The sequence below is a fragment of the Archocentrus centrarchus genome, chromosome 7 (assembly GCF_007364275.1).
Source record: "Archocentrus centrarchus isolate MPI-CPG fArcCen1 chromosome 7, fArcCen1, whole genome shotgun sequence".
NCBI lineage: Eukaryota > Metazoa > Chordata > Actinopteri > Cichliformes > Cichlidae > Archocentrus > Archocentrus centrarchus.
In genome coordinates, this window is record NC_044352.1 from 37,571,302 (window position 1) to 37,593,159 (window position 21,858).

The following is a 21,858-nucleotide window of genomic DNA, read 5'->3' on the forward strand; positions in this document are numbered from 1 at the left end:
ATCATAGCAGCTAAGATGAGTAGGCATGTGACACAATACATGAGCGAGGCCCAGAAAGGGATTGGCAGAGAAACCAGGGGAGCAAAACACCAGCTACTAGTAGATAGAGCAGTCACTCGAGACTGTAAGACCCAACTGACCAACCTGTGCACCGTCTGGATTGACTACAAGAAAGCCTATGACTCGATGCCGCACACATGGATCCTGGAATGCCTAGAACTATACTAGATCAACAGGACCCTAAGAGCCTTTATCATGAACTCAATGGGTATGTGGAGAACAACACTAGAGGCCAACTCCAGGCCCATTGCACAAGTCAACATCAAGTGTGGGATTTAGAGATGCTCTGTCTCCAATGCTGTTCTACATAGGCCTGAATCCCCTCAGCCAGATCATCAATAAGACTGGCTATGGATACCGACTATGAAATGGCGCAACCATCAGCCACTTCCTGTACATGGATGACATCAAGCTATATGCTAAGAGTGAACGAGATATCGATTCACTGATCCATACCACCAGGATCTACAGCAATGATATCAGAAGTGCAGTCGGATGGTAACTAAGAGAGGAAAAGTAGTCAGAACCGAGGGGATTACACTACCAGAAGGCAACGTTGCAGACATTGAGGACAGCTACAAGTACCTTGGAATCCCACAGGCAAATGGGAACCATGAAGAGGCAGAGAACTGAATCAAATACATACATATATAAACACACACACATATATACACACACATACATACATTCATGCATAAAATAAGTGAGTGTGTAAGAACAAGATAGAAATACAATAGAAAAGTAACATTCACACAGCAAGTATATTTACATTCCACACATTTCATATTTAAATAGTCTGTCTGCCTCTGCCACAGCCTGCACTAGTTCATGTTTGTGACGTGTGCACTGTCAGCTGTGCCATGTGGAGAGTGTTGCTTCAGTTCTGTCTTTGTATTTTTCTCAGTATGTTTGTTGTTTTTATTTTTTATCTATTTCATTTCTATATGTATAGTTTTAGCACTCATTGTTGGCACTCTCACTTTGATGTTTAGTTACTGTAGATGTATTTTTCTGACCGCTGTTACACAATAATTTCCCTTGTGGGATCAATAAAATACCTATCCATCTATCTATCTATCTAGTCGTACACAGTGCTTGTGTACATGTTTCTACTTTGGGTCTTTTAACAAAGTGATCTTGCACTTGAAATTTCCACTTTGTGATTTGGAGGCATCTCTGCATCCATGCTTTAAATATTATTTCCATCAGGCAGTTTAAATAGTCTGTGTCTGTCCCATTTCTTGTTCCATACAGGTAGATACCTTGCAAAAGTTTAACCCCCTGGGGTCCGGGGTACATTTTTGACTACTTTTATTTTTACCTTTATAGTTCACCTTAGACACTGTTTGCCTCACCTTGTTTGGTATCATTTTTTTAGCACAACCTCATGTGTGTGACTGTACAGTTATTCTTTCCTTTTGACATACTGTATCACACATAGGATTTAAAATCTCATTAAAAAAACAAACAAACTCTGAGTAGAAAAAAGTTATTTTTTACTGTAAAAACCACAAATTGTCATGGCTGAAGGAATAGGAAGGACTCAAAATGCAGACTGTTATAATCTCTTTTAGTGAATTTATTTACAGTGCACAAGACAATGAATTGGAATAGTGGGAAAAGGTGGCAGGTTGGACTCTCCATGGCTGCTCCAAAGGTTTACAGGATTCGCTTCAAAACAACAATTGGACCTCTCCTCTTTTCCTCTTCTTGCTCACTTACTCTCAGGCATGCACTCAAGGGTTCCAGTTTCCTGAGCAAAGAAGAAACCAGAGGGTCATTAGATGTCCACTGAGAAGTCATAGCAAGATACTAGAGAGCTGGCATCAACTAACTGCGAGGTAAGTAACAATCTGGCATCGAGTGTAGGTCTTCCAGCACTTAAGTAGGCCAGATAGTCACCCAAATCATCATCACCTGTGGGAACCGGACCAGGTGTCTAGCAACTGAGAACTGGAGGAGGACCGCCTCTACAACGCAGGGGTTAGTGAACATGAACAGGATGGGAGTGTCATGGTCCGGGGTCCATGTGACCCTGTGTGTTTTTGTTTTGGCTTCATTTGTCTGTTCTGTTCTGGGTTTTTTGGGGTTGTGGGCTTTTAGTTTGTTATTTCTAGTTCCTTATGTTTCCATGTGTCAAGTATGCACTACTAGTGATGAGAAAATGAAGCTTTTGTGAAGCACTGAACCACTTGAGCCAATTGTTTCGAAAATAGGTTCGTTACTCGAAGCTTCAATTATAGCGCCCTCTCCTGGAAAAGTGCAATGCTTTCAATTACACACCTGCATGCACGCACTCACACACCTCAATGATCTGAAGCATCTTTGCATCACACATTATGACCAAATATTGTGATATCAGGTTCTATTTACAAATAAAGATGGATGAACGTGTGTGTTGTGTTATTGAGCAGAGTGCTGGGATAACATGGCATTAACTGGCTGTGCTTGTGTAACTACTGCTTTTGCGTTAATCTTGATATGACAGCATCCGTCATAACGTTGAAAGGACGAGCCTCTCTCCAGAGAGGCTCTCTCTGGCACCCACTTTGTTTTCACGGGTGGAGGCAGCCATGGACTGGCCTGCCTCTGCAGCTGTCCCTGCTCCGCGAGTGAGGAGAACCCAGTCCTTGCCTCCGGCATCAGAGTCTTCAGCTTCGTCCCCAGCCTCAGAGTCTTCAGCCCCAGCTCTCCCATCAGCTCCCCTTCAGAGTCTGTCTCAAACTCAGTTAGCTGTAGCAGCTCTCCCCCAGCCTTCAGTCAGCACCTCAGCTCCTGCTCCCCCAGTTCCCCCAGCTCCAGTTTCCCTAGTTTCAGCTTTAGATCCCTCAGTGCCTTCGACCCCTTCAGTCCCTTTAGTTCCCTCAGCTCCCTCTGCTCCCTCAGCTTCAGTCCCTTCTGCCCTTTTAGCGTCGGTCCCTTCAGTTCCCTCAGTTTCAGTTCCCTCCGTAACTTCAGTCAGTTCGGTCCCTTCGGTCCCCTCAGTCCCCTTAGGATCGGTCCTCTTAGTATCGATCCCCTTGGTCTTTCAGGCCTCCTCAGCTTCGGTCCCCTCAGTCCCTTTGCTCCCTTTAGTGCCCTTAGCTTCTTCCTCAGCCCCCCCTGCAGCTTTAATCCCGTCAGCTTCAGTCGCTTCATCTTCAGTCTCCTCAGTTGCTTCAGTCCCTTTAGGCCCTTCAGCCTCAGTGCCCTCAGCTTCAGTCCCCTTAATTTTTCTGGTCCCTTCAGTCCCCTTAGTGCCCTCAGCTTCGGTCCCTTTAGTTAGCTTCAGTCCTCTCTGCCTCAGACCCTTTGCTCCCTCTGCTTCGGTCCTTTCGAGTGTCCTGACCCTGCCTACCTTTTGTTGCTGCTGGGACCGCAGTCAGCCTCCAGAACTGTTTTGTTGTGCCATGGACTTCCTTCGGCTGTTCTGGATTTTTGGGGGTTGTGGGGTTTTAGTTTATTTCTAGTTCCTTATGTTTCCATGTGTCAAATCTGCGTCTTTGTTTCCCCCATCTGCCTTCCTGTTTTAGTTTGACAGTCTTGTGTTCCCTGTGCTGTGTTTAGTTTTGCTTCCACTGTGTCATGAACGATCTGGTTCACCTGTTGTTCCCTGCTGTTTTCACTTGCCCTAATTACCTTTTGTGTATTTAAGCTCTTAGTTTTCTTCTGTTCTTTGTTGCGTTGTCATCAGTGTTTCCTGTCCTTGGTGTGTGTTTTCAAGTTTAGTGATTTGTTTTTCTATTTTCTCCCAGGCATGGTGTATTACCTTTTGCCGTAGCCTTGGTAGAGATTTCATATTTTTTTGTATTATTTTTTTTTTTTTGTTCTTTTGTGCCTTCTGCCAATAAAGCAGTTTTTAGTTTAGTTCTGTCTCCCACGTCCTGCATTTGGGTCCATCCCTTCCCCCATACAGCCGCAACTGTGACAGGGAGACCCAGAGTGAGAGTGAGGGCTGTTTTAGGATCTTCATGGCCCTCAGCCTGCACTGCTTGGTGTAAATGTCCTGCAGGTTGGGGAGGGTGGTTCTGATGGTCTGTTCAGCTGAATGAACCACCCTTTTTAGGGCCATGAAGTCCTGCTTGGTGCAGTTTCCCATCCAGGTGGTGATGCTCCCACGCATGATGCTCGATGGTGCAGGTGTAAAAGTTCCTGAGCACCTTGAGTCAGAGCCTGAAGTCTCTCAGCCGCCCGAGGAGGTAGAGACGCTGTCTGGCCTTCTTCACAGTGATGTTAATGCAGTACTCAAATCCAGGCCTCGTGGCCCAGTGTCCTGCAGGTTTTAGATATGTCCCTGATCCAATACACCTGAATCAAATGGCTGAATTATCTCCTCAGTTCTCCAGAGTCCTCCTAATGATTTCTATATCTGACTCAGGTGTGTTGAAGCAGAGACACATCTAAAACCTGCAGGACACTGGGCCACGAGGCCTGGATTTGAGAACCACTGTGTTAATGTGATGAGTCCAGGACAGGTCCTGTGAGATGGTCACTCCCAGGTATTTGAAAGTGTCCACTCTTTCCACCTCAGCACCACTGATGACAAGTGGATGGTAGTCCCTCTGCTGCTTCCTGCTGAAGTCCACGATCAGTTCCTTCGTTTTGCTGACGTTGAGCAGGAGGTGGTTCTCCTGGCACCAGTTCTCCAGGCGGGAGACCTCTCTCCTGTAGGGTGTCTCCTCATTGTGGGAGATCAGTCCCACAACAGCAGTGTCGTCAGCAAACTTGATGATGACGTTGGACTCTGACGTGGCCTCGCAGTCATGGGTGTACAGTGAGTACAGCAGAGGGCTGAGCACACAGCCCTGGGGGGATCTGGTGTTGAGGGTGAGGGAGGATGAGGTGAGGTGACCCACTCGTACCACCTGTGGTCTGCTGGTCAGGAAGCTGTGAACCCACCTGCACAGGGATGGGCCCAGGCCCAGGTCCAGCAGCTTAGAGACCAGCCTGGAGGGAACTACGGTGTTGAATGCTGAGCTGTAATCTACAAACAGCACTCTCACATAGTTCCCCTTACCAGTGTCTATGTGTGAAAGGGTCTTGTGGAGGAGGAAGGATATGGCGTCATCTGTGGATCTGTCTTGCCGGTATGCGAACTGTAGTGGGTCGAGGGCAGTGAGGAGGTGATGAATGTCTTGATGAGTCTCTCAAAGCATTTCATCACCACAGAGGTGAGTGCTATGGGCCTGAAGTCATTGGGGTTGCTGGGGTGTGGTTTCTTTGGGACTATGATGGACTTTTTAAAGCAGGTGGGAATCACACACAGTTTCAGTGAGAGGTTGAATATCACTGTAAACACAGGTGCCAGCTGGTCAGCGCAGGTCTTAAGGACACGTCCACTAATACCGTCTGGTCCAGCCGCTTTCCTGGTGTTTACACGTCTAAACGCCCTCCTCACGTCGCGCTCCGTCACAGTGAGTGTCTCCGCCCCTCCGGCCGGGAGCGCAGCGGGCTGTCGGCTTCCCGACTCAAAGCGCGCAAAGAAGATGTTGAGTTCATCAGCCAGAGAAGCGTCGGCACTCACCGGGGGTGTGTGTGGTGCTTTGTAGTACGTGATGGTGCGTAGCCCCTGCCACAGTCCCCTCGAGTCAGACTGTTGTAGTTGCTGTTCCAGTCTGCGGCCGTAGCGATGTTTGGCCTCTTTCACCGCTCTGCGGACGTTGTATGATGCAACCTTGTAGTCCTCCATGTTCCCAGAGGCGAGGCCGGATTTGTAGGCAACGGTGCGGGACCTCAGGGCGTCGCGGACAGATTTATCCACCCACGGCTTCTGGTTGGGAAAAGTCCTGATGGTCCTCCTAAGTGAAGTGTCATCAACAACTTTCCCAATAAATCCCACGACAGTTTCCGTAAACTCCTCGATGTCTCCGCCCGCGCTGCTGCGAAACATGTCCCAGTCGGTTGAATCCAACGCACCCTGCAGAGCGGGGTCTGTTTGATCAGACCACCGTGTCACTTCTCTCACAGCAGGGGGTTCCTGCCTGAGCCGTTGTTTGTATTTCGGCATGAGAAGGACAGCGGTGTGGTCAGACTTCCCAAAAGGCGGAAGAGGCTTTGCTTTGTAGCCCTCTTTGAATGGAGAGTAGCAGTGGTCTAGGGTCCTCTCTCCTCTGGTGGGGCAGTCGATGTGTTGAATAAACTCCGGTATTACCTTTTTCAGTTTGCACTGTTAAAGTCCCCGGCTACGATGAGAGCCGCATCACGCTGGTTAGCCTGATAGGTGGAAATCGCCTCATGTAGCTCGGATAGTGCAGTGATTGTGTCCGCCTGAGGTGGAATATAGACGGCGCTGAAGATGACCGAAGTGAACTCGCGGGGCAGGTAGTGGGGGCAGCATTTCAGGGTTAGGAGCTCCAGGTTAGGCGAACATGATTGTTTCAGAGGGACGACATTCCTACTGTCACACCAGTTGTTATTAATCATTAGGCACACACCTCCTCCTCTTGATTTTCCAGACTCACTCGTTCTGTCCGTGCGATGAACACTGAAGAACTCCGACGGCTGTACGGCGTGGTCCGGTATGAGGGGGGTCAGCCATGTCTCCGTGAGACAGATGATGTTGCAGTCCCTTATGTCCCTCTGAAACTGTATCCTGGCCCTGAGTTCGTCCAGCTTGTTATCCAGTGACTGGACATTAGCCAACAGGATGCTCGGCAGTGGCGTTTGGTGCGCTCTACGCCTCAGCCTCTCTCTTACGCCGGCTCTTTTCCCTCGGGGCCTTGTCCGTGACCTGGGTGCTCCGTGCCCTCCTTTGTTTGAGCTGGCCCACTGGAAACGCAGTATCTCCTGAGGCCAAGTCGGGTCGGGAGAAAAAGGTGTCAGAATACAGCCAGAGTGCTGTATTCTGATATTAAAAAGAGTCTGTCTGTCATACGTGATATGACACAGAGCAGGCGGAATTATAAAGTCCAGAATTAGAGCTAAACCTAATATATACAAACAAAGCGTAGGAGCAGGTACGACGGCTGCTGACCTCACCGGCGCCATCTTTAAGATGATACAAATACAAATATAAGTTGTAAATTTTCAAAAGTTATGTAAAAATGTAGCAAATAACAAAGTTAAATAGAACAATTTACATTAAAATGCAGGAAAGGCCTCAGGCTTTTTTGTACAACTATTTGCAAAGCAATCAGGTCTCACAATAAGATACCACACAAATTGTTTATGCCTCCCCAAAAAACAGTTTCTGTCCTCCACAAGTCAGAGAGGCACATCACAGGCAAAACTTGCCATCAATATTCTCTCTTTTACCACCTTTTCACCTGTTCCTCAGCATTAAAATACAACCAAATGCAGCCTTTTTTTGTTTTGCTTTTTTTTATTAGCAAGCACTTCCTGTTAGCGAAACTCCCATTTTTGCCATTTCTTCTGCAAAAATTGTTCATCAAACGTAAGGACAACATACGGGAAAAAGCATGGCATGAATTATCGGGCATAACTCTGGTTTTACTTTGCCTATCCACACAATTTAAAAAGTGACATGTAGTTTGAAGTCCACACTTTCGGTTAATATTGAAATAGAGACTCAGCACAGCAGCATCCCAATACTACATCATCTGAAATTGGCAATGTTGTTTAGATGCACCACCCCGTCCGTCGACCCCAGAGGGTTAATCTCCATAACTATGCAGTGGTGAAGTTGCTACACAGTGTGGCTATGGCATAAGTATATGTTTCTGTCCCCCTGTAAGGTTGAGGACAATGTTGTTGTCTAGCCACCTGTTTCTCACTTTGATGAGATAGTTTGTTTCCATTTTCAAATAATCCATCTTTATCTCAGTTGCTGTTGATTTAAATTCCACCAGAAAAGAGTTGATTTGGGCCACGAAGTCTTCACTGTCCTCTTTGGGGTCTGGAAGGTGTTTTGTGAGTGGTGACCCAAAGCAATATTTATATTCAGGCCCATGACCTCAAGCATTAGTTCTGTGGTGATGCTGTGATCCAAACTGTTCATTCATCCATGGAGAGAAAAAAAATATTTGGTGATGTTAATGTCAGTGCAGTCTCTCTGGAAGTGTCCTGTGTGCACTGAGTGAGGTTGAAGCTTGTTTTTCAGGGTCGGAGTAGGGTGGAGATGAAGCTGTGGATGTCATGCTCCTGGGCCGGTGGCCCATTGTGTTAAGTTCCTTTTTATGTGATTCTGTTTTTGTTTTACTTTTCGGGTTAGTTTTTCTTACACTTTAGACTCAGTTTGTTGTTTTTGGATAAAGTTATTTGTATTTTCTTCTGGTTTCTCTTCGTTCTTGTCTTCCCCCATGTTTGTGTCCCTGTGTCTTGGCTCTTTTGTATTAAGTTCCTCTTCCTGTTGTTTCCTTGTGTAGTGTTTAGGGTTCCCATAGCCTTAGAGTTTAGTTCTTCTTGTGTTTTCCCTTAGTATCCCTCCCTTGTGTTGTGGTGTCTCTTGTTTCTGTTTCCCCAGTATGTGTGTTATTCCTCATGTGGTGTCAAGTCTGTTGTATCTTGTTTGGTCACTTCCTGTTTTATTTTGACAGTCTCATGTTCCCTGTGCTTTGTGTTTAGATTTGCTTCCTCTGTGTTACTAGTTTCATTGGTATCACCTGGCAGCACGGTGGCTCACAGTTAGAACAACATCTGAAAGGTCTGGGTTCGATTCCACCTTGGCCCAGGACTTTCCCTCTCTCTGTGTGGAGTTTGCATGTTCTCCCCGTGCTTGCGTGGGTTTCCTCCGGGTACTCCGGTTTCCTCCCACATCCCAAAAACATGCACTTACATGCACTTACTGGGGTTAGGTTAATTGGTTACTCTAAATTGCCCATAGGTGTGAATGTGAGTGTGAAAGGTTGTTTATCTCTCTGTGTTGGCCCTGCGACAGGCTGGTGACCTGTACAGGTGTACCCTGCCTCTCGCCCTATGATAGCTGGGATAGGCTCCAGCCCCCCTGCGACCCTGAACAGGATGAGCGGAAGCGAATGGATGGATGGTATCACCTGTTGTCAGAGGTGGGAAGTAACGAAGTACAAATACTTCGTTACTGTACTTAAGTAGATTTTTCAGGTATCTGTACTTTATTTAAGTATCTATTTTTCTGACTACTTTTTACTTTTACTCCCTACATTTTTACGCAAGTATCTGTACTTTATACTTCTTACATTTTCAAACAGACTCGTTACTTTTTAACACGTCAGAGAGAAGTTTGCATTTCCGGTCAGTGCGCCTTCAAACATCAAGCGATCTGAGCCTAAACGGAGGAATAATAACACATAAGAGACAATCGTACTGCGTATCCTCCATCACCGGGGCTTATCTCGTACAAAGGGATTAAATACGCAAACCCATATAATTAATGTCTCATTTATAGCGCTATAATCGGGCCGGACCGAGTCTGTAAGTTGCGCTGCGGCACATAAACAGCTTAGCTAGCGCTACTGAAGAGGAGCGAGCATGAAGGGAGTAACGTGTGGCAGGTAAATGCAACGTTTCTAAATGCTCAACAAATATCAGCAAACACACAAAGTGTGTGCAGTTTGTCACACAGTGTGTCTGCTAGCTAAAAGAAGAGCTGCTGTATTTCAGGGAGAGCAAAGAGAGAGAAGTTCACTCAGAGATGGAGAAAGAGGACAGGAGAGGAAGAAGAGAGGTTAGAATTAAAGGTAAGGACTGGAAAACAAACTGAAGTATGCTGACTTTGTGTAATTCAAAGATTGTATGAAAATACTGCAGTTTAGTGTGTAATAAATAGGTTAGCTTGTTGTACTGTATTTACAGTAAAGCTCTGTGTTGGACTGGAGCACAGTGTTTGTGTTCATGGTCAGAGTTACAGGTTACATCAGTGCAGCAGAGATGAGTTTGAATCAAAGCTGCTGATGCTGAGATTCATTCACTGAATCCAACATTTCTACAGCCTGTATGCTGTCAGTGTAGGGATGGAGATCAGCTCAGAGAGCTGTGAAATACTGGGTTACATCTTTGTGAGTTCACTTCATCCACACAGAGCAGTAAATCTCAGAGCAGCAGCAGCAGGTCAGCTGATCACAGCCTGCACACCAACATCATTTACTGCAGCTCACAATAGAAAGCTGTGATTCTTCTCCCCATGCAGAGCCACTACAGCTGATCTTTGGGTTCCTCCACCTTCTGAATCCCACTGTAACCCCTGAGTATCCTCATGTTGGTGTTTAGGTGGAGGCACAGTCACCCTCTACTATGGAGGACACAGAGAACAGAGCTGTGTTTAAATTCCCTTTCACAGTTTGTGTCCTACAGAACAGATTCAAGCTGAGTGCATTCATTAGGATTAAAATTTAGATTGGAATAACATTTGTATTCTCATGTACTATTTTATATTATTACAATAACATATAATGAGGTTCGGTTTGTTTTACACAAAAATAGCAGGTAGAAACGTCCTCCAAAAAACTACTTTTACTTTCTTACTTTGAGTACATTTCAGAGCCTGTACTTTTTTACTTTTACTTAAGTAGAGAAGTTGAACCAGTACTTTGACTTTTACTAAAGTATTTTTTAACATAAGTACTTGTACTTCTACTTAAGTACAGAATGTCAGTACTTTTGCCACCTCTGCCTGTTGTTCCCTCTTGTTTCCACTCTCCCTGATTACCGAGTGTGTGTATTTAAGCCCTCAGTTTTTCTCTGTTCTTTGTTGCGTTGTCATCTGTTTTCCCCCTTATCTGAATATTCTCCCAGTTTAGTGTTTTGTAGTGATGAGAAAATGAAGCTTTTGTGCAGTGGCGGTCCTAGCCTGTTTGGCACCCTGGGCGAGCATTCCCGCCGCCCCCCCCCCCCCCCCACACACACACACACACACACACACACACACACACACACAATAACGATCGCCGCACTACTACACTTGGGGGGGTAATGAGCGACTGCTGTGTGGTGTATGTAGCTTTCTGCCATGGTCTGACAGACAGGCTTTAACAGAAGGTCCCCCCACCATCACAGGCACACTCAGAATTTCTTTTAAATTTTTATTTGAAAAAACATGGAAGAAACTGAAATATTACACAGCTTCTGCTTAACTTTATCTTTGCTTGTTTCTCCTCTTCTTCTTTTCTCTTTTTCCTAAACTGTGCACCTGATGGCTTTGACCTTTTCCCTTCCATCTGCCACAATTCGCCACCACCACCGCCCATCCCCAGGGTTGTCAGATCTGACTGACAGTTGCCAGCCCAACACAACAAAACCTCCACTGAAACTCATGTTAATAGCACCAGGTGTGATATATATTTAAATATACAAGCTTTGGGTAACTTGTTAAAATTTTGGCTGCTTTTCACCATATTTGGTAGGTTTTTAGGAAGTTTTTATTGTAAAATTATATATCTATATAATTTTATAATTATATAGAAATATCTATATAATATTCCACCCCAATGTGTTCACAAGCTGCCCAATCTGGCAACACTGCGCCATCCACCAACATTTGTCCAAACTGTCTAGATTCGTATTTGTGTTATTTTTTTTATCAGGATTCGGGTTCACACAAATACTGTGATTTAATGACCATATTTACAGTATTATAAATGAAATTGGCTTTGTGTTCTATCAGTTGTGTGCATCTAATTTTATTAGACGCACAGATTCATTCTGTGGAACATGGGAGGAAAAAAAAAAAAAAAGAGTCAGTTTTGCATATCTCGCAAAAGTTTTGCGAGATCCTGAGTTACTTTTGCGAGATCTCGCAAAACTTTTCAATATTAGGACATACACTTCGCGTTAATCTTGATATGGCAGTGTCCGTGAGGATGAAAGGTTTGGCAAGAGACTGCCAGCAAAAGTCGCCTTTATTTATAATTCAGCGGTTACTGTTGGCTGTAACCAGGCCCAAACTGTACAGGCATGAATGAATGAACCCGGCTGACAGTCTCACTCTCACGCCATCACTGCTTCACTCGACTCGCACCCCAGGCTGAGAGGAGAAGGGGGCGGGGCAGCGCTGTGTGTGTGACGATCTAGTGAAGCAGTGACAGCGAGACAGAGAGAGAATCCCCCGCCTGCCCTTTTTCTTCTGTTACAACCTGTCTGACCATGGCAGAAAGCTACATGCAATACACAGCAAATAGAGGGCGCCCATTATCCCACAAGTGGAGTAGTGCGGTAGGCGTTGCTGCGGCGATCGCAATGCGTTGGGGGGAGGGGGGCGGTCATGCCGCCCTAGATGAAATGCCGCCCTGGGCGGCTGCCCATGTCGCCCATATCAGAAACCGCCACTGCTCGTAACCAACGAATCACCTGAACCAGTCAGCTGATTCAGTCCCAGACCGAAGCAGTTGCTGCTCCGGACGTCAAATGTCACGTGATTTTTTTCGTCCTGAAGCAAACTTTGAAGCAGTGGTTCTCTGGAGTTGTAAGCCCAGGGTTTGAAGCACGTATTGAAGCTTCGGTTTCACACGCTCATCACTAGTGTTTTGACTTCAGCTTTTCTCCCAGGTTTGGTGTTTTGCCTTTCATTTAGCCTCAGTTAGGATTTAGTTTTTTTGTAACTTGGTCACAACTGTCTTCTTGCCCCTGTGTGATGAAACTGGACAATCTCTGAGTAAAACCTTTTTTTTTTTTTCCTGTGAGACACTTGCAGTGCTTGGCAAATCTTGGACTGAATATTCTGAGTCTGTTCCTATTAAAATGACCACTGGGAGAATTGAGTTTTATGAGCCAGGTAGAAATAAGGACTTTACCGCATTTGTTTTCGAGCCAGCTGGAAATAATGAAGTTTGAGTTTTTCTGCCAAGATTGAGCACGCAGCTGAAGGATTTAAGCAAGGCATTTATGATTATGTGACTGAGATGTATGAGCAATGGCTTAAACTGCCCAGTTAAGGAAATAAGAGCCATTGCATACTGTTCACAGGGTTTTGTGTCAGGTTTTCCCTGGCTTTTGGACTCTGCCTGTTGTAATTAAGGAGTTTGTTAAAGAGATAATCCACCCTGTTGCACCTGTCTTCTTCTGTGACTCTGTGGAAAATAAAGCGGCCAGTGAAGAAGCTCTGTTTTTAAAGACTGTGGATTCTAGAGACTATTATCTATGCTTCTGTGAGGCACCTACACCCGTTCCTGCCCTATGGGTGGGAGTTGCCAAGGACAGGCACACTTCTGCACCCATTATGTTTCGACAGGTAGAGGTGGCCATGTACTGGTCAGCCTCTTCACCCATTTCTGCTCCTCGAGTGAGGATAACCCGGTCAGTCGTCAGTATCTTCAGCTTCAGTCACTTCAGCAACACCTGCAACTTCAGCTTCAGTTTTCAAGACTTCAGCTTCAGAGCCTGCAGGCACTTCAACTTCAGCCACCTACAACTCGTCTGCCGCCCAAGTCACCCCATCCATCTTCAGAGTGTTCGCCACCACCAGAATCTTCCTTCAGGCATCTTCTGCCTGCACAGCAGCCCCAGTCATTAGAGGAGACGGATGCACGCCCTGCTCAGTATCCTGGGCCTTTCGAGTGGTGATGACTTTCTGAAGCTCTGAACCTTTTTGAATCATTGTGTCAAAAATTGGTTCGCTACTCGAAGGTTCATTCAGTGCTCTTGGGTGACATCTGCTGGCCACAATGGTTGGAACTGTTGCACAGCTAAATGAAGCCCTGCAGATGTGACGCACCTTTCATGTGTATAATAACACTTCACATGTGTTGGGATAATTCCTCAAATGACCTGCAATCCAACTATGTTTTATGTATTTGTACTTTGCATCCCATATTTAAAAATTATCTGCCCAGTAATTCCATCTATGAAATGATTAAAAAAATACATTTGGAAAATGGTTTGGTTTGTCATTGATACTAAATTACATACTGGACAGGGAAGATGTTCAAAAATAATAAGGCAGTAGGTATGATATCTCTATTCTGGTGTATATGTGTGTATGTATGTGTTTGTGTGTGTGTGTATATATATATATATATATATATATACTATTACTATTCAGGAATGATTTTTCCACAATAGATGGATTTAAATGGTTTATCTTCTTAGGAACAGCTTCCCCAGCCTTTGAGAACACCTTTCACACAGAACAGAAGAAGTTGGTGTGACCAGGAAGTAAGAAAGGGAGAAAGAAAAGCACCTCTTAAATGATATGGCACTATGAGTATTATATTTGAATAAACACTGAATAGGTGTGTTGTGATTACTACATCTTCGTCCAGCGATGTTGTCCGAGCGCACCTGTTTGCTTTTCAACACGCTAAATGTCACTGATCACACATTTGGACACAATTTAAAGGTGGAGGCATACTTTTACGTTTCTAATTAAATCTGACTTAGTCTCATCATGTTTTCTTGATCATAAAGTAATTTATTAATGGTCATTAATGCTCCACTGTCAAAGCTGGATTCCTTTGCCTGGCAGCTATAAGATCAGAGAGATCTATTGGCTGTAACCTCATTATTTTGGGGGCTATTGATGTGGTTTAAACATCAACATGTTCCTTATTCCATGCTCGTCCTTTCTGCATCTTTCCAATGCACTTGGAAAGAAATGGATGGGTGGACACCTACACTGAACTTATTTTACGTTGTCTGTGTTTTCCCCCTTAGCTGTGTGTTCTCCCAGGTTACTGTTGTGTTTTCTCCTTTTCTCCCAGGCTTGGTGTTTTGGCTTTAATTTAGCCTCGGTTGAGGTTTAGTTTTTTTGTTGTAACTTCTGAGCCTCTAGCATATAAAGCTGTTGAGTTTAGCTCTGCATTTGCAACCTGTATTTGGGCCCACCCCTGCTTGCCATACAGCCATACATTTCAGTGGAATATTTCGCTAAATCTGGTCCAGGATTTCAGGCTGATGTTGAAAGTGTTGGTCTGTCACTTTGCTCTGGCTTCTGTGCTCAGGGAGGAGGTTGATCGAGGTCTCGGTCTCCCTTTCTGACACACTGAGACATTTGATTATTATAATTTTTCATTTCTGCCTGTCAGCACTTTCTCTCCCTGATTTTATTTTTTCTTTTTTTTTTGTATTCATTTACCTCATACTGAAATACTCATTTTTTTAACTCATGTTCCTTTATCCACACATTTTGTTGCCATATTTCTCACCTTTTTTTTAAACATTTTGACCATTTTAGGTTATACTTAATTTGTTCCAGCTTTTCTGATTTGGATTTTGAGTTCCCCATTTAGTTCTCAGAGATTTCAGAGAGCCAAGCTCTAGATTCTCAATGACCACCAATGTCTGTTTGTGAATTTGGCCCCAGTAAGTTGTCACTTATGTAACCCACAATGCTGTTAACCTGTGATCTGCCCAAACTAACCAAAAGTTTGTTAACAGTGTTGATGCCAAATCAACTGTTTACATAACATTTCTCTGAATGGTGGACTCTCTTACCAAATACAGAACAATTCCAAATTTTAATTAATTATATGTCCTTAAAATTATAGTACACGCAGAAAATCAGGTTGTCTCACCTGCTCTCCACTTTGAGTTCTTTATCAATTGAGATTTCAGTGGTGACTCTGTCTGCTCTCAGCAGTCAGGCACATGTCTTCTTAATTATTGGAGGTAAGTGCTCTTTCAGACTCACTGAGTCTACCTGCAGGTTTTCTGGATCAACATGAAAGCAGAAAAGAAATCACTCAAGAAATCCCGTACTCGCTGCCAACATTGTGGTGGAAAAAATAAGTTGAGCTCTGAAACAAAACTGATTTCCTGATATTTGTTGAAAGGAACCTTCGCAAAGGGACCAATACAGCACAAACAGTCTTCGCACCAGCACTGATCAAACAACAAAATAACAGCTCCTTTATACTCATTGTGTGGATACAATCGTGTTCTGTCAGCTGTGGTGAGTTCCAGTTCTCACCACCGTGTAGGCATCAGCATGATAATAACCTGCATCATGACCTTGGACACAGCTTACATTTTAGTTATTTTGTCATCTTCACACACTCAGTCTTTGTAAAAGAAAATTACAATTATATACCTAAGATGTACACAGAAGTTATTAGATTTGAAAAACAAATTTTCCATTACAGAGGTAGCTAAACAACCCTTTGGTAACAGGGAAGTTTGCATAACCATTCTACATGTGCTTTGTGACATTCAGCCACATCCCTCAGGGTATCCTGTGAGAAGTGCTTCGGGTGTACAGAATATTGGGTTCGTTATTGTGTTATATGGTCCTCATATAACCATTGCCAGTGCTTGGCCAACATTGGCAGTAATAAGTCAGACTTATTCTTGGTGTTGCACAGATTCTGTTCATAATTTGTATGGATGGAAATTCTAGGCAGAATTTCTAACTTTTGACTGATTAAGTCAATCACTAATGCTAAGTCTTGTTGTTGGGGAGTTAGTGGGATGGGGAAATTTGAAAAGTGATGCTGCTCCACCTAGTTTCTTCCAATAAAGTAAGCTATGTAGCATATACTGAGGCTTCTGCGGTACAGGAGGTAGAGTGAATGGTCCACCACTTGGAAAAGTCACTGGCTCTATCCCCAGCTTCTTCAGTCTACATTACAAAGTGTCCTCGGGCAAGATACTGAACCCTAAATCACCCCCAATGTAATCACCTGTTTGATAGGAAAACACGTTACATGTGTACGCACGCTAGCATTCTGTGTTAATGGGCCAAGGTGGCTTGAAGTGTTAGTGTTTTGAGTGATCAATGTTGGTCCATTTATTAAAACTTGGGCATAAATAATTAACAATATAGTATTTATTCAGTCTTTGTCCAGTTCACATTATCTGAGCTTTTTTGGCTCTGTTTCCTTTATACAGTTGTTTTACAGTTTGTTTTTGTAATGTTGTATATTTTTGTATTGATAGAGACGGTAAGGGCAATGACGTATGTGATCAACCAGGGGATGGCCATGTACTGGGGTACATCACGATGGACCTCCATGGAGATTATGGTGAGTTTTAAACTTGTAAATGTAAATCTATTCATAAGCTAATTACATAGATAAAGGCTGATCTGCACCTGAGTTGTTGCAGAGTTGTAGATGGTGTCAGTCTAAATAATTGATCTAAATAGGTCAAGTTGCTGGTGTTCTGTTTTCTGTGGCTCCTTTTATTTTATAAATATTGTAATTTTCTGACAGCTGTGACATTTTTCTGCCTTTATCTTCTTTGTGATTTTCCTATTTCTAAATTCTAACTGGCTTACAGTACATCACTGGTCACAGATAAGGTCAGCCTAAGGAGGCTGATGATAGTAACAGGGGTGAAAGTCCCTGCACATTGATTGTATGCAAATTACCTCAAATTGTGCACTGCACTTACTAGTGTCAACAACAGTACATGTACTAATTTTGATGTGAATCAGACAAATGGTTGTTAATATCAAGAAAAATGAGGCCTATAGCTACACAGATTTGCCACATGGTACCAGCCCCTGTTACCTAAAATCAAAAATGAATTTCAGCTTCAGAGAGTGAAGAATAAAGTCATCTGTGCAGTCAGAAATCAAGCCTTTAATAATGCCTGAAGATTCAATTTTTTTTTATTTCTTGATGACAGCATTCATTTTGATTGTCTTGGTCCTTATCCAATTCCCATTTCTAAAGATGCATACACATTGGCTGCAGTTTGCTTGTCGTGCATTAAAGCTAATGGTTGATTGCTTGTGAACATTCCAGGCTCCAGTTGCCTAGGTAACCCTCTAATTAATTTATTATCAGGTCATATGTCAAACACAGGTATTCTTCACTCTCACTTCAATCGCTTGCCTGAAAGTTGAGAAAAGTTTACTCATGTCCAGTCTACTTCCTGTTGCAGTGGTTATTTCACCTGTAGTCACCTGAAGTCACAGAATGTCATTTTCTATAGTCTTCGGTCACCATGTAGCTGTGATGTGTGGATGTAGCTTAATTCTCTAACAAATATGTGACATCATTTGTCACAAATTATGTCTTTCTGACAATGGTGAGCAACACGAGTGACTATGTCCATTTTGTCTTTTATTACCTAGTAATAAAGAAAAGACCTGCTAAAATGAGAGCATCCCCCATTCAAACAACCTCAAACATGACATGGCACTTAGGTCCCCAGCAGTACACCCAGTCTGAGGTAGCAAAATGGCTGAGATGATGGTGGAAGAAGAGATGGACATTCAAAGATTTCTAGATTTAAAAGCTTCTTACACATATCAGAATGTAAGGCAGAGTTTTTGTTTTAATAATTATTTAAGCACACATTTTTGGTATAGGGTAGTTTCTTCAGGTGAAAAGTTTGGACCTGTGAAAATGTTTGGTGCATACAGTTATTCACCAGCTGTTCCCTGTACTTTTGTAGGAAGCATACTCTGTGGCACGACAGTTCAACCAGATCCCTCCCATTTGTGAACAGGCAGAGTACCACATGTTCCAAAGAGAAAAGGTTGAAGTCCACCTTCCTGAACTCTTCCACAAGATAGGTAAGCAGCCACTGTCTGTGCAGCATTGTCCCAATAATTATGACTATTCACTCTTAAGTAGTATGTATATTGTGAATGTATTTTCTAAGATACTGAATCAGTCATGCTAATGTCTGATTCTTGTTTATCCAAATGCTAATAAATGGCCTTCTGAATCCTACTCATAATCTGGAAATAAAAGTTATTAATATGTTAAGTGTGCTGTATGTAATCCTTTTGGGAATACAGGCATTGGAGCAATGGCATGGTCTCCACTGGCCTGTGGAATCATCTCAGGGAAATATAACAATGGAATACCCCCTTATTCACGTGCGTCACTTAAGGTAATATTCCAATATTTTATATCCACATCCTGTCAAACAAAGGAAGTTGATATGCCATGTGCTTTGTTTGAACTGTTTCCCTAATCCTGGAACTTATAAGTAATCACAGTTTCAAGTAATTCCTTAATATCAAAAAAATAAATATATTTACATGCAGAATTTATTTTTCTTTGCTAAGATAAATGTCTAAAATCTCTCCTTTCTCTGAGGTTGATTACAACATAATGGAAGTAAATAAAAGTTAGATTGAGGTAATCAGAACATTGTAAAAATATTTAAAAACCCAGTAGGGGTCTAGAAGTAATGTGATTTACACTGTATTTAAACTGCAACAAATAAGCTTGTGTAATATTCAGTAAGAAAGATTAATGTACATTTACTGAGATCAACAAGGTATAGTGCCAGACACTTACTAAAAGGTTGCTAAATGCGCAGAAGTTGTTTTATATAAGTTTCCACTAAACAAAATGATAAATGTATACTGTATATACACTGCTCAAAAAAATTAAAGGAAAACATGGAAAACACATGAGGGCAATGTGAAAAAAATGGCTATCTTTACTGATATAGACTACAGGTGCTGGTCATAAAATTAGAATGTCGTCAAAAAGTTGATTTATTTCAATTTATTTCAAAAAGTGAAACTTGTATATTATATTCATTCATTACACACAGACTGATATATTTCTAATGTTTTTTTCTTTTAATTTTGATGATTATAACAACTAATGAAAACCCCAAATTCAGTATCAGAAAATTAGAATATTGTGAAAAGGTTGAATATTGAAGACACCTGGTGCCACACTCTAATCAGCTAATTAACTCCAAACACCTGCAAAGGCCTTTAAATGGTCTGTCAGTCTAATTCTGTAGGCTACACAATCATGGGGAAGACTGCTGAGTGACAGTTGTCCACAAGACGACCTTTGACACCTCACACAAGGAGGGCGAGACACAAAGGTCATTGCTAAAGAGGCTGCTGTTCACAGAGCTCTGTGTCCAAGCACATTAATAGAGAGGCAAAGGGAAGGAAAAGCTGTGGTAGAAAAAAGTGTCCAACAACAGGGATAACTGCACCCTGGAGAGGATTGTGAAACAAAAGCCATTCAAAAATGTGGGGGAGATTCACAAAGAGTGGACTGCAGCTGGAGTCAGTGCTTCAAGAACCACCACACACAGACGTATTCAGCTGTCGCAGTCCTCGTGTCGAGGACTCTTGAACAGAGACGGAGTCAGAAACGTCTCTCCTGGGCTAAAGACAAAAAGGACTGGACTGCTGCTGAGTGCTCCACAGTTATGTTCTCTGATCAAAGTCAATGTTGCATTTCCTTTGGAAATCAAGGTCCCAGAGTCTGGAGGAAGAGATCTTGATCAACTATCAGAGCAACCTGGGCTCTCATAACACCTGAGCAGTGCCACAGACTGATGGACTCCATGCCACGCTGCATTGCTGCAGTAATCCAGGCAAAAGGAGCCCCGACTAAGTACTGAGTGCAGTACATGCTCATACTTTTCATGTTCATACTTTTCATGTTCATACTTTTCAGTTGGCCAACATTTCTAAAAATCCTTTTTTTGTATTGGTCTGAAGTAATATTCTAATTTTCTGAATTTGGGGTTTTCATTAGTTGTCAGTTATAATCATCAAAATTAAAAGAAAAAACATTTGAAATATATCAGTATGTGTGTAATGAATGAATATAATACACAAGTTTCACTGTTTGAATGGAATTACTGAAATAATCAACCTTTTCAAAGATATTCTCATTTTATGACCAGCAACTGTAGGTAATAGAATGAAAGAATGCTGCATCATTTGATGGAAATGAAAATTGTCAACATATAGAAGCTGAATTCAAAGACAACCCAAAAATTAAAGTGCAAACATTAATTTAGCCTCATTTCATTGCAGCATTTCAAAATGGTGCTCAGCAGTTTGTGTGCCCCCTGTGCTTTTGTACATAGTTCCAGTCAATGGTATCAATTCTTTCATCCTCCAAGAACTGACTGCGTACTCTATCACGTCTATCACCACGACCTTCCTCCTTTGGTTGTTCACCACTACGATGTCCGGTTGGTTAGCCATCACAAGTTTGTCTGTCTGTATCTGGAAGTCCCACAGGATCTTAGCTCCTTGGGGGCGTGTCCCATTTTGACTTCAGGACTTCCAGGTCACAGATGTTCCTGTATACTATGCCGGCCACTTGTTTATGGCGTTCCATGTATGCCCTGCCTGCTAGCATCTTGCACCCTGCTGTTATGTGCTGGATTGTCTCAGGGCCATCTCTGCACAGCCTGCACCTGGGGTCCTGCCTGGTGTGGTAGACCCCAGCCTCTATTGATCTTGTACTCAGAGCTTGTTCCTGTGCTGCCATGATTAGTGCCTCTGTGCTGTCTGTCAGTCCAGCTTTGTCCAGCCATTGGTAGGATTTCTCTATGTCAGCCACTTCTTCTATCAGCTGGTGGTACATGCCGTGCAGAGGCCTGTCCTTCCACGATGGTTCCTGTTCTTCGTCCTCTTCTTTCTCTGGTTTCTGCTGCCTGAAGTACCCACTGAGCACATGATCCTTTGTGGCCATCTTCCTGATGTATTCATGGATCTTCGTTGTTTCATCTAGGACAGTGGTTCTGACACTCACTAGTCCTCGTCTACTTCCTTCTGCTTAGTGTACACATATACACAGCTCATCAGTGGCTCTGTAATGTAATGGTTTAAACATTTGCTTGGCAAGTTAAATGTCACTGGTCCAAATCCAGCCAGAAATGCAAATAACTTTTGGGGTTGCATCAAGAAGGGCATGCAGTATAAAAGCTCTGCCAGATCAAACATACATATTCCATGGTGACTCCTTGTGACAAGGGAGCAGCGAAAAGTAGTTTACATGTTTCGTATCAAATATATTTTAATTAGACAAAGCAAACCCAACATAAATAGAAAATGCTGTTGTGAAATGATGATTTAATTTGTTAAGTGAAAAAAGTTATCCAAACCTACCTGGCCCTTGTGAAAAAAGTAGATCCTGATAATAATGAATTACAATAGTCAAGTGTAGAAGTGTCATGTGCACTGAGGTAGGAAGGTTGAGGACCCAAAGTGCAGGCTCTGGAGACAAAATTCAACTCTCTGTGGCTGGCAGTCCACAGAGATAACAACAAAGCAGGTCAGGA

At 43.1% G+C, this 21,858-nt stretch overlaps 1 protein-coding gene across 1 annotated transcript in view; it reads left to right on the forward strand.

Annotated features, from left to right (window-relative positions):
• LOC115783400 (voltage-gated potassium channel subunit beta-2-like) overlaps positions 1–21,858 on the forward strand; it is a 123,487-nt gene that overhangs the window by 76,166 nt on the left and 25,463 nt on the right. Inside the window, exons 10-12 of the mRNA XM_030734208.1 lie at positions 16,780–16,865; positions 18,247–18,367; positions 18,596–18,690. Of these exons, the coding sequence (XP_030590068.1) occupies positions 16,780–16,865; positions 18,247–18,367; positions 18,596–18,690 (302 nt within the window). The remainder of the gene's footprint in view (positions 1–16,779; positions 16,866–18,246; positions 18,368–18,595; positions 18,691–21,858) is intronic.